At 38.9% G+C, this 13,427-nt stretch overlaps 1 protein-coding gene across 13 annotated transcripts in view; it reads right to left on the reverse strand.

Moving 5' to 3' along the window:
- Positions 1–13,112, reverse strand: part of LOC106939817 (uncharacterized) — a 33,702-nt gene extending 20,590 nt beyond the window's left edge. For 6 of the 13 annotated variants that reach the window (XM_015022371.1, XM_015022370.1, XM_015022366.1 and 3 more), the window contains exons 1-14: positions 13,026–13,112; positions 12,696–12,859; positions 12,356–12,608; positions 11,507–11,631; positions 11,219–11,369; positions 9,735–9,840; positions 9,546–9,642; positions 8,891–9,002; positions 8,569–8,732; positions 8,240–8,477; positions 7,388–7,512; positions 7,132–7,282; positions 6,488–6,593; positions 2,792–2,795 (exon numbers count right to left, since the gene is read on the reverse strand). In XM_015022371.1, coding sequence (XP_014877857.1) covers positions 2,792–2,795; positions 6,488–6,593; positions 7,132–7,282; positions 7,388–7,512; positions 8,240–8,477; positions 8,569–8,732; positions 8,891–9,002; positions 9,546–9,642; positions 9,735–9,840; positions 11,219–11,369; positions 11,507–11,631; positions 12,356–12,608; positions 12,696–12,859; positions 13,026–13,029 — 1,800 coding nt within the window. In that variant the 5' untranslated portion in view covers positions 13,030–13,112. Of the gene's footprint in view, positions 1–442; positions 696–807; positions 972–1,143; positions 1,256–1,847; positions 1,941–2,791; positions 2,796–6,487; positions 6,594–7,131; positions 7,283–7,387; positions 7,513–8,239; positions 8,478–8,568; positions 8,733–8,890; positions 9,003–9,545; positions 9,643–9,734; positions 9,841–11,218; positions 11,370–11,506; positions 11,632–12,355; positions 12,609–12,695; positions 12,860–13,025 lie in introns of all 13 variants that reach the window. The other 7 variants (XM_015022373.1, XM_015022368.1, XM_015022362.1 and 4 more) reach the window with 5 other exon arrangements.
- Between the last annotated feature and the right edge of the window lie 315 nt (positions 13,113–13,427).

Here is a 13,427-nt window from a genome sequence, read left to right on the forward strand (position 1 = left end):
AAAAAAAAAAAAAAAAGGTTGAAATTCCCTCCTACAGTATGGATTTATATACTGTAACAAACCCAAAAAACTGATAGACAGCTCAAGGTTTTTGTGAAAACTGAAGATGCATCAATCCAAATTTTCCTATTAAAACCAAACACCTACGAAAAATGGTAGTTTGGTTCTTACTTTTGAAACATTCAAATAGGGGGGAAACGCATGTTTTAGAATTTGATTAAGCAAATCAGAGACAAGTTAACTTTCTGATTTCAATACTTGATAAGTTGATCAGTGAGTCTCATGTCATAATAAACAAAGTAAGCAGCTTTTCTTTTCAATATTAATCCCAGGAGGAATGTGCACACAATTACAAATATCTTAACTATCTATCTCACATTATGTCACCGAGTTGGCACAGCCTCCAAGGTTACATGAATGCCTCATCCTGTTAACTCCTTACCCGTCTCCAGGCAGACCCCGCTGGCTTTGATACTCTCTGGCTTCTCTCCGTTGTACACCATACTTATGAATTGAAGGCAGGAGATGCCAAGACCTAGTAATGCTCCTCCACCGAGGTCCTTCTGATCTGATCTTGGCACGTGGAATAGTGGCACACCGTACTCGGCACCGACCATCTTCACCTCTCCTATCTCCCCCTGAGCCAACAACTTTCTGATCTCCACAGAGGCTGGGAAAAAACGGGTCCACACAGCCTAGAGAGAAAACATGTTTTAAACTGTTTAACTTTTGAAGGTCTTCAAGTGTGCAATAGTAAATTATATACAGAGAAATTATTTTTTTCTTCCTGGTTTGCTACATGCTTACCTCCATGAGGAAGACGTTGTTCTTTTTGGCAGAGTCTAGAATCTCTTTCACTTCCTTGGTGTTCATGGCCAGCGGCTTCTCACAGAGAACATTCTTTTTAGCATTTATGAAAAGTTTACAGGCGTTCAGATGGCATGGGTGGACGACTCCAACATACACAACATCTGCACACAGGTCAAATATAATGCTGAATGATACTCTTCAATATTTTTCAAAAATGGCAGTATGAAACAAAGAAAATTAAAACTGGATAAAAGAAAACATTTAAAATAAGAGGTATTGTAAAGTTTTAAAATTAAAAATAAACTGAAAAGCCTCTGGCAGAAGGACACTGACCTACATCTGGATCTCTGGCCAGCTCCTCATAGCTGCCATAAGCCTTAGAGATGTTGTGTTTTCTGGAAAACTCCTGAGCGTCCTCCAACAAACGAGCTGCAACAGCCACAACCTGTGAAGTCACAGATGATGCACATTAATTATAAATACTTTAGAGGTAAATTGTTATTTTCTTATTTGGTAAAGACATCCATTCCACTTTATTAAAAATAATGTGCAAGTAATCTGTTTTTAGGCCTTACATCTTTTTTGGCACTTTCACTCGTCACCCAGCAGAGGGCATCATTCATATAAACTCACTTTGTTTCACAGTTGGTAAAAAGTGACATTTGCCTGACTGGTCCTGTAAAGATGCATGACTGAGGCTGTTCAATTTAATTGTTAATTTCTAGTTCTCCGTTACTCCCAGACTAATTTTCCAGAAACAAATACATGCGTCCTATTCTGTGCTATATGGTAGAAAGTTTGGCAGCTTGGCAGTTAATACAAATGCAAACGTTTTACAAAATCATTAACGGTCGTCTGCAAATTTAGACATGGCTCAACATCATGTGTGCTCAATTTATAAAAAAGAATATACATCTTACAAGAACTATAAGGAGGTAATTAAGTACCCGGAATAATGTTACTATGACACACAAGGAGGCACGTTTCATCTAAATCACACTTGGGATTCATATCTCTGTTGCAACAGGCTCACTCACCTGATGGTCTTCAGCAGGAAGAGTTTTCAGAGCCACAGTAAAGTCATGGCTGATCTTCCCTGCGCCGCAGATTCCCCACCTGGTTGCCATGTTGAATCAAGTGTCCTCAGCTGTCTCTGCCCTCACAAGGTAGCGCCACCGTAGTAGGTGTTCACTGTTACCAGATGGAGAGAGAGCACCAATTTGCCTTTTATATGGTCGGTCTTCTAGTAACGTCACACTAATAATGACTTGCACGTCCATTTAATATGTGAACAGCATGAATGCATGGATGCTTGGAAACCATTCCAGTCAAATTGATTTTATTTATTTAATATGGACAAGCTGATACAGCTAATATGTTTAAACATTAGCATAGCCATCTCTAACCTTTCAAAACTGTTGCACACATAAATTATATTGTTGTTTGGGAAAAAGTAAAGAATCATCTTTGAAAAGTATGTTCATTTCTTGTTTTTATTATATCAAATGTTGCTCCATAACCTAGCTGATGTGGGCTTAAGGCAACTTTTAGTGAAAATCTTCAACCCCGTTACAAAAACAGTGATTTTGTAACAAGGTTGAATGTTGGCATCTTGTTAACACCGGCACTGTAACGTCGTGGCGGCAACCCTCGAACACCTTCAGTGAGGGATGCTGTCAAGCTGAAGAAGGAGTCCTATCGGGCCTTTTTGGCCTGTGGGACTCCAGAAGCAGCTGATGGGTACCGGCAGGTGAAGCGTCATGCGACTCGGGTGGTCACTGAGGCAAAAACTCGGGAGTGGGAGGAGTTTGGAGAGGCCATGGAAAAAGACTGCTGCATGGCTTCGAGGCGATTCTGGTCCACCATCCGGCGTCTCAGGAGGGGGAAGCAGTGCAGCACCAACACTGTTTATAGTGGTGATGGTGTGCTGCTGCCCTCGACTTGGGATGTTGTGGGCCCTGTGGGCAGAATACTTCAAAGACCTCCTCAATCCCACCAACATGCCTTCTATTGAGGAAGCTGAGCCTGGGGACTCTGGGTTGGGCTCTCCAATCTCTGGGGACGAGGTCACCAAGGTGGTTGAGAAGCTCCTTGGTGGCAGGGCCCCAGGGGTGGATGAGATCCGCCCGGAGTTCCTTAAGGCTCTGGATGTTGCAAGGTTGTGTTGGCTGACGCGACTCTGCAACATCGCATGAACATCGGGGGCAGTTCCCCTGGATTGGCAGACTGGGGTGGTGGTCCCCCTGTTCAAAAAGGGGGACCGGAGGGTGTGTTCCAATTACAGAGGGGTCACACTCTTAAGCCTCCCTGATAAGGTCTATTCGGGGGTCCTGTGGATCATTATATAAGTGTTTTTAATACTTCCACATTTAAAAATTAAGTCTTTTATAGACTAAAATTATAATCTCAGTCAATTAGTGGATCATTCTTTTACCAAAAGAACTGAATGTATGTTCATGAACATTTCAAAAACAGCTAGCAAAGGTAGATAAAATTTTGTGGGGGAAATAAAGGCTCTATATTCCATTCGTTTGTTTATTTCTTAAGTGTTTATGATTATTGGTTGTGATTATTCAGGCTGGAGAAATACTTTTGATACAAGCTCATGTATTATTTTTGTAATGTTTAATTTTTTTTCTTGATTTTAGGGTGATTCTTTGAATTTGGTGAATTTGGGGTCTCAGGTTACTAAAAAACATGCCACAAAAAATTGTGTTTTTAAACAACGCATCTATTGCATTGTTTTCTTGAACCTCCAAGAAAATGTGTCTCCCCACCTTATGCATGAAATCCCAAACATTAATACGAATTTCTTTGCTACTTTGGTTGCTTTAAATTCAACCTCTTAATGGGACAATTTCATTCTTCTGAGTAAAACTCTATAACATAATTAAACTAATTCTTCCAGTTCCTTTGAGATCAACTGTCCCTTGATTAAAATAACTAATTGTAAGTATATTTTATTTGATTGTGAATCATAAGACCGATAAGTAGAGCATGGCAACTTGATATAAAAGGGCTTTTCATAAATCATGAAAATAGATTTTAAAATAAACATTAAGTCAGGCTTTTTAATGTTTTTGAATCCCTCTTTAAATTTTGCATATAGTCCAACAAATATTAGTCTAATATTTACTGTTATTCTAAAAAAATTATAACAATGTATCACGTTATGGGGTTGAACCCAGTGTAAAATTTGACCAGACTATAGCAGGGTTGAACAGTCTGGCTGGCTTAACAACATTCCAACATTCAACCCCATTACAAAATCACTGTTTTTGTAATGGGGTTGATGATTTTCACGAAAAGTTGCCTTATGTCCGCATCAGCAAGTTTAGTGGTTCCCAAACATTCTCTCCTGGACCCCCCATATGGATTACAAATGGGGACAGTTGGGGGATGGGGGGTCAACTTATTTTGGAGTGGCAAAATGAATCGCTGTAGCTGAACACAGACATCAGTAGCCTGCAGGCTACTTGTTAAATTTAAGGGACTGTATTATTTAGCTAGTCATATTTTAGCCGACATTACCTGCATCCAGCAGCTTTACTCAACTCAGTCGGTTAGTTTGGAGAAAAAACTGAAAAGTTCTTTGTGTTTTGCTGCCACGATTCTAACACAAACCTGAGCAGCTCTACAAAGCAGCAGCAGGTCTCCGTCGCTGCCGCACAGGTGTAGACCCAGCGCGAGCGTCTTAGCACTCATGTTGCGTTTGATGGAGGCTCGGAAAAACAGGTTACGACATGTTAACAACGGATTAAACAGTTTTAACTGCTAATAAAAGTGACAGAAGACACAGATATGGGAAGTGCGGAAGCCCCCACTGTATCAAATTGACAGAGGAATAACAGAGTTGGCCATTCTAAGGTAAAAACCCAGCTCATACAAACTGTGGGGCCCCCCCTTGGGGGCGCGGCCCACAGTTTGGGAACCTCTGGTTTAGCCAATCAGGACGCAGAACACAATGCAGTGTGGAAAAAAAAAATTGCACAAAAACATCCGCGAAGCAGCGAGACCATGAAAGGTGAACTGCGTTATAGCGAGGGTTATTATACAGTTTCTTGTATAGGCAAGAAACTTTTCTAACACTTAAATTTCTTTACCGTGTGAGAGGGAAGATAAATAAGTGATGTCACTTCCAGGGTACCGAGAAAATTTATAAAAAGGAGGGATTGGCATGCTGTTACGGGATTGAACAAATTTGGAGGGACATAATTAAAAAGTGCGATTTTATAAATAATTCATGTATTTTTCTCAGATTTCTTTTTAGGTTAAAGTATACCAAAGATGTTTATAATGGTACAAATAACAGTTACTGGGCATTATTTTTGACAAATTAATATTGGTCAGTGAGGACATGCTCATTTGGCTGACCTCTACACTTCAACAACCCATAACATTTTTAAAAACATTTGCATGTTGCATTACCAAGACACATGGATATTTCCATTTCTTGATTTTCTCCAAAAAAAAAAAGAAAAAAAGAAAAAAAGTGGTTTGCATTATATGCAAATATTTGAAATAAACTTGTGGGACACAAAATGCACCGAATTTAGAGAATGACCCCGATTCTAATGAGTACATACAGAAAACAACCGTGTTATAGGCTGCCGGCTCAACATCTTCTCCCGCAGGACAACATGACAAAAGGAGGGGGAGGGGACCATGTCTCAACTTTCAAATAAGCAAAATAAAACTTTTTATACAACATGCCTGACGAAAACATACAGCAAACAACCGTGTTATAGGCTGCCCGCTCCAAGTCCTACACAAACAAAAATTAACAGATATATAAATAAACTGGATGCATTTTGATGAAAACAATACTAACCTCTCCCACAGGACAACAGGTCAAAAGGGGAGGGTCCGAGGGGCGCAAACAATTTAAAGACAATACCACAGAAGAAGAAATATAAAGGAGGGGCTTCCGCTCTTAAAGTAAAACAATGACTAATTTTTAGAGGCGTTTCAGTCAGGTAAGGAACAATAGAAATAACCAAAATACATTGTATAATTATAAGAGAAAGACAACTAGGTTACATAAAGACTCACTGTCATGTTCTGCAACCACCTGTTGCACGACCAATTTTTTTTTATTTTTTATTTAAGATCTGGTTGGTTCATTTACATTTTCCCTTAAACACCAATTTAAAGAAAACTGCATTTTTTTTAATAAATAACTTGCTGCCGATACAATTCATAACAAAATTGTAGTCTATAGTCTGCTTTTACACATTTTAACACATTCAAGGAGACGAACTCCTACCATATAGATATATGTTGCTGAACAAAACTTTAAAGATGGGATAAAGAAAAACAGATTTGCAATTTTTTTAGAACTTTGCTATAACATTTATTTCACAGATTGTCAAAGACTTTACATTTCATTGTTGACAGTGTTCAGTGAGTTTCAATAAATCTGTATACAAAGCTGGTGTGCAACATGTAAATATTAAACAGCTTCCTAACCCGTCTCATGTGGTTGAGAGAGGTCATCTTGAGTGGTTTATATTTCAAAAATAAGTTAATCAAAGGTGGAGATCAAGTAGTGTTTTCCTACAAAATATAAACACTTTTAATCACATGAAATGGACTATTCCGGAAATAACCAGAGTAAGTTGGTCTCCATTGTAAACTGGTTGTATTTTATCACAACACGAATAAGTCGAACTTTTACTGGCAGTCCTGGCTGTACACCACTCCCACCTGCCGGCGGATCTCATCCTCCATTTCAGCCAACAGCAGAGAGTCAGCATGAGGCATGACTGGACTCTCCTTCAGCCCTGCAAAGAGAAACATACTGATGAGTCGGCTGTCTACCGACACAAATGCTCTACAGAAGTTCAGAGATTAGAGGAACTTATGCAGTTGACTTAAATCTCGTTTTACAAGATGTCAATTGTTCACCTCTAGCCATGTTCAGTACAACCTTTTGTCAATACTTCCCATTTTTCACATACAATTTTTGATGTTTTTTGCTCTACCGTTTATTAATATTTGCTGAGCTACTTTATGCCTTTAGCTGTTGTTTACAAAGCAGTTAATGCAGGAAACTCATTGGTTTTTCTTGGAGCTGTTTGCCCCCAACAAAAATATCCACCACTATATTGAACAGTGATTTAACTCTGCTGAATCTTGTTTGCTTGCATTTATGAAACTGTTTTGACAGAAGCCATCCCCACAAATCACAACTTAGTTTTGATTACACAGAAACAGTAGGTTCAAGCACAACATTATCTTCCATGATAGTTCTGGAGGGCAGGAGGTTCTGCAGCTAATGGTACCAGACCTACAGAAGGCAAAATGCTGAAGTCTCATTACCCTTGAGCAGACACTGGCGGACCTCCCCTGCTTCGAAACGCTTCCCTGTGCTGTTGGTAAAGTTGAGAGGCAAGGAGGGTTCAGGTACTGGATATTGGGTCTCCTTCTTATTAACTACCAGTGAGGTGGGGCACCACATCGGTGAAGGTACCTGGAGCATGTGCATCGGATTAATGTCAAACCAGAGTTTGAAGACACTTCTAATTTCTCCTACATAAAAACACTCAAACTAAACATGCCATCCTTGGTAACTTACCTGGATTTTGCCTTTTGTCCCAACAATAATGGCATCATTGTGCAGCTGGACCCCAGTAAAGCAGGTGAACATTGCCATTCTGTTTTTAGAATACTTAAGAATGACAGCCAAAGTCTTGTTCACTCCTACAGGGATGAGAATATACAACACATTGTAGAGAAAAAATGTCAAATCTCAAAATGCAGCTACAAAAGCTGAAAATGAAAAGTTGTAAGCTAATTTAGAGTTTCTGTAAGGTCCATCAGGAGGTGAACATAGCTTAGGAACATTCTTATTAGATTACATTTCTAATTTGTAAGGTATAAAATGATCCATTTTCTAAGGCCTGATGTACTCATTTTAATTTATGATGGTTAATCTACATTTTCTTTATTTTAAAAGCATTTTTTTTACATTGGTAAGAAGCTCTGAAATGCCAGAAAACTGTGTGCAGAGAAAGGTTGTAAAAGATATGGAACTACACTAGGGAATTATTTACTGCAACAAAGCCAGAAAAATAAAGTTTATAGACAGCTCAAGATTCATTAATCCGACTTTTCCTATTAAAAACCATAAATGGTAGATTGGTTCTTACTTTTGTTTACTTACAGGGTGGAAAAGCATTTTTCTTTTTAGAATTTCACTAATCAAATCAGAGACAAGTAAATATTTTCTGATTTCAATACTTGACAAGTTGATCAGCAAGTCTCAAGTCAAAATTTTAAAAAGTAAGCAGCTTTTCTTTTCAATATTCATCCCAGGAGGAATCTGCACAAAATATAAAATCTTAACTCACTTGAGTGTAAAGTAGTATCTCACATAATGTCACAGCCTCTGAGGTTACATGAATGCCTCATCCTGTTAACTCCTTACCCGTCTCCAGGCAGACCCCGCTGGCTTGGATACTCTCCGGCTTCTCTCCGTTGTACACCATACTTATGAATTGAAGGCAATAGATGCCAAGATCTAGTAATGCTCCTCCACCAAGCTCCTTCTGATCTGATCTTGGCACACCATAGTCCGCACGGACCATTTTCACCTCCCCTATGTACTCCTGAGCCAGCAGATTTCTGATCTGCACAGAGGCTGGGAAAAAACGGGTCCACGCAGCCTGGAGAGAAAACATGTTTTAAAACTTTTGTGCAATAGTAAACCGTTTACAGAGAAATTATTTTTTTCTTCCTGGTTTGCTACAGGCTTACCTCCATGAGGAAGACGTCATTCTTTTCGGCAGAGTCCAGAATCTCTTTCACTTCCTTAGCATTCATGGCCAGTGGCTTCTCACACAGAACATTCTTTTTAGCATTTGTGAAAAGTTTACAGGCGTTCAGATGGTATGGGTGGATGACTCCAACATACACAACATCTGTACACAGGTCAAATATAATGCTGAATGATACTCTTCTTTCAGAAATAATAGTATGAAATATTGAGAAAATTAAAACTGGATAAAAGGAAACAATACTGAGGTAAAGTTTTGAAATGAAAAATAAACTGAAAAGCCTCTGGCAGAAGGACACTGACCTACATCTGGATCTCTGGCCAGCTCCTCATAGCTGCCATAAGCCTTAGAGATGTTGTGTTTTCTGGAAAACTCCTGAGCGTCCTCCAACAAACGAGCTGCAACAGCCACAACCTGTGAAGTCACAGATGATGCACATTAATTATAAATACTTTAGAGGTAAATTGTTATTTTCTTATTTGGTAAAGACATCCATTCCACTTTATTAAAAATCCTGCACCAGTAATCTGTTTTTAGCACTTTCACTCCTCCAGCAGAGGGCATCATTCATATAAACTCAATTTGTTTTGTAGTTGGAAAAAAGTGACATTTGTCTGACTGGTAAAAATGCAATGACTGAGGCTGTTCAATTGTTAATTTCCAGTTCTGTTACTCCCAGACTCATTTCCAGAAAAGGCTACATGCATCCTATTCTGTGCTTTATGGTAGATAGTTTGGTAGCTTGGCTGTTAATCAAAATGAAAACGTTTTACAAAATCGTTGACAGTCGTCTGCTTCACGATTCAACATCATGCGTGCTTAAGTAATAAAAAAAAAATCTTACAAAAAGTACCAGGAGGGAGATAAATACCTGGAAGAATGTTACTATGACACAAAGAGGCACGTTTCATCTAAATCACATGTGGGATTTATCTCTGTTGCAACAGGCGCACTCACCTGATGGTCTTCAGCAGGAAGAGTTTTCAGAGCCACAGTGAAGTCATGACTGATCTTCCCCGCGCTGCAGATTCCCCACCTGGTTGCCATGTTCCTCCAAAATGATTGTCAGGAACAGAAGCAGAGTAAGTTAGTCTCCATTGTAAACTTCTTGTATTTAATCACAGCATGAAAAAGTTGAACTTTTACTGGCAGTCCTGGCTGTACACCACGTCCACCTGCCGGCGGATCTCATCCCCCATTTCAGCCAACAGCAGAGTGTAGGCATGGGGCGTAACTGGACTCTCCTTCAGCCCTGCAAAGAGAAACATACTTGGTTGTGTGAATACTGACAAATGCTCCACAGTTCAGAGATTAGCTTATGCAGTTGACTTAAACCCTGTTTTACAAGATGTTAAATGTTCAACTTTTTAGTTTTGCCAATACCTCCTATTTTTCCTTTTTCCACATACACCCTCCTGCTGCATTGAACCACAAGTATCCCATATTTCATGAATATTCCTGAAGTGGCTTTTTTTAATATCAGCTACAGTATATGATGTTTGTAACAAACTACATGAGTTCACACAGATGCCTGAACTCATAGTTGTCATTATTGGACATGTACAACATCCAATAACAAAAATATTTATGTGGGTAAATCCAACAAATCTAAGGGTCTTCCGACCTGGGATTACTACAACCTTTACACTAATGTTTCCAATAAAAAAAAAAATAATGGAAATGTAAGTCTTCATCATTGCTGCTCTCCATCAGCATGCATCTGTAATACCAGTGTCATTGTATTGTTTATCATGAAAAATGTTTCATGATGAGATTTAGACTCCATTCAAAAACCGACAGTATCAGATAAGTCATTTTTGGTTTTTCTCTAATTTTTATCAATAAATATTAGCAGAGCTACTTGATGCCATTAGGTGGTGTTTACAAAGCAGTTAATCCAGGAAACTCATTGATTATTCTTGGAGCTGTTCACACCCAATAAAAATAAAGACGACTGTAGATGTTAGCTTCAGCACAAGTGCCAAGAAGGTTTGATTGGTGCATTTTAGTGCAGATATATTTGGCGTTTGAACTATTACAATAGATAGTTATACCTTCTTTTAAAGCAGAGCCCAGGAATTTGTGGATTTTTGCCATTTGTGGAGCATTTGGGTCACAAATCCCACAAATACTAAGAGTTCACTATATCACCAAGAGCTGTCTGGGTTGCAACAATTGTTAGCTACCCAAGTAACATGCCTTAGGCTCTCTGCTTGTATATTTCAGAACACTTTATACTCAATGAGGCATAAAATTGTTTTACAAGGTGAAGTGGTGAAACATGCTCCATTTTATTTTTAAAAAAATGCTGATCAATAGACTGGTAGATCTTCCAAACATAGCAAAATATTAAGAATTTTCATTATAAATTATGTATTTATGTACGATACACAGGGTGTCTGTATAGCCACCACAATATTGAACAGTGATTTAACTCTGCCGAATCTTGTCTGCTTGCGTTTATGAAACAGTTTGGACAGAAGCCATCCTCAAGACACAACTTGGTTCTGATTACACAGAAACAGTAGGTTCAAGCACAACATCATCTTCTGTGATGGTTCTGGAATCTTAGAGGTTCTACAGCTAATGGTACCAGACCTACAGAAGGCAAAATGCTGATGTCTCATTACCCTTGAGCAGACATTGGCGGACCTCCTCTACTTCGTAACGCTTCCCTGTGCTGTAGGTAAAGTTGAGAGACAAGCAGCGTTCAGGTATCGGATACTCCGTCTCCTTCCTATCAACAATGATTGATGTGGGGCACCACATAGGAGAAAGGACCTGGAACATGTGGATCAGATTAATGTCAAATCAGAGTTTGAAGACACTTCTAATTTGTTCTACATAAAAACACTCGAACGACTAAACATACTCAATGGTCCTTTTGAATTATTGCCATGCCATCCTTTGTAACCTACCTGGATTTTGCCTTCCGTCCCAATAATAATGGCTTCACTGTGTAGCTCAACCCCAGCAGAGCAGGTAAACGTTGCCATTCTGTTCTTAGAATACCTAAGAATGACAGCCACAGTCTCATCCACTCCTACAGGGAGGAGAATATACAACAGTGTAGATAAAAGATGCTAAAACTCAAAATACAGCCACAAAAGCTTAAAATAAAGAGTTGTAAGCTAATTTAGAGTTTATACAAGGCCAATCAGGATGTGAAAATACCTTTGGGAGCATACCAATTAGATAAAATTTCTTTTGTCAGACTGTAAGGTATGAAATGATCCATTTTGTAAGTCTGAACTGATGTTTGTGATGGTTAATCTACATTTTAAAAGGACTTTTTACATTAATTTTCTGGCATTTCAGAGCTTTTATGAGCAGAGAAAAGTTGAAATGCATGCAACTACAGTAGGGAAATACTTACTGTAACAAAGCCAGAAAACTGATAGACAGCTCAAGGTTTTTGTGAAAACTGAAGATGCATCAATCCAAATTTTCCTATTAAAACCAAACACCTACGAAAAATGGTAGTTTGGTTCTTACTTTTGAAACATTCAACAGGGGGAAACGCATGTTTTAGAATTTGACTAATCAAATCAGATGTCCTGATTTCAATACTTGACAAGTTGATCAGCGAGTCTCAAGTCAAAATTTTAAAAAGTAAGCAGCTTTTCTTTTCAATATTCATCCAAGGAGGAATCAGCACACAATTATAAAAATCTTAACTGACTTGAGTATAAAGCATCTCACATAATGTCACTGATTTGGCACAGCCTCTGAGGTTACATGAATGCCTCATCCTGTTAACTCCTTACCCGTCTCCAGGCAGACGCCTCTAGCTTGGATACTCTCCGGCTTCTCTCCTTTGTATACCATACTTATGAATTGAAGGCAATAGATACCAAGTCCTAGTAATGCGCCTTCACTGAGGTCCTTCTGATCCGATCTAGACATGTGCAACAGTGGCAAACTATAGTCGGCACGGACCATCTTCACCTCCCCTATGTACTCCTGAGCCAGCAGATTTCTGATCTCCACAGAGGCCTGGAAGAAACGGGTCCACACAGCCTGGAGAGAAAACATGTTTTAAACTGTTCGTGTGCATTAGTACACAGAGAAATTATTTTTTTCTTCCTGGTTTGCTAACATGCTTACCTCCATGAGGAAGACGTTGTTCTTTTTGGCAGAGTCCAGAATCTCTTTCAGTTCCTTTGTGTTCATGGCCAGCGACTTCTCACACAGAACATTCTTTTTAGCATTTATGAAAAGTTTACAGGCGTTCAGATGGTACGGGGGGATGACTCCAACATGGACAATATCTGCACACAGGTCAAACAACACTGAATAGTGTCATTTTCAGAAATAACAGTATGAAAGATAAAGATAAAATTAAAATGGGATAAAACATTTAATATAAAGCAGGAGGTATTGTAAAGCTTCATAATTAAAAATAAACTGAAAAACCTCTGGCAGATGGACACTGACCCATGTCTGGATCTCTGGCCAGCTCCTCATAGCTGCCGTAAACTCGAGAGATGCTGTGTTTATTGGCAAACTCCTGAGCATCTTCTAATTTACGAGCTGCAACAGCCACAACCTGCAAGTACAACCACCTTCCTGAGGACCTCAGTACACATTGTTAAAGTATTAAACTCCAATGAAATCTGTGACATTTCGACATGACAGACAATATTTTCCAACTAAATGTTTTGTTACTTTAACAGCACCTTGCAACAGCACACTTGACCTCTAATTACAATAAATGTTGATCTATTTCATTGAGAACTTCTAGATTATTAACACAACATGGGGAATAAATATGCAGTGGATGCACTGCATATTTACAGTGTCTTAAATTTCAAATGACCGTCTTCCGTAAGATGATTT

Source organism: Poecilia latipinna, unplaced genomic scaffold (genome assembly GCF_001443285.1).
Source record: "Poecilia latipinna isolate Pla-1442-1.1 unplaced genomic scaffold, P_latipinna-1.0 Scaffold2991, whole genome shotgun sequence".
In the NCBI taxonomy this organism is placed as follows: domain Eukaryota; kingdom Metazoa; phylum Chordata; class Actinopteri; order Cyprinodontiformes; family Poeciliidae; genus Poecilia; species Poecilia latipinna.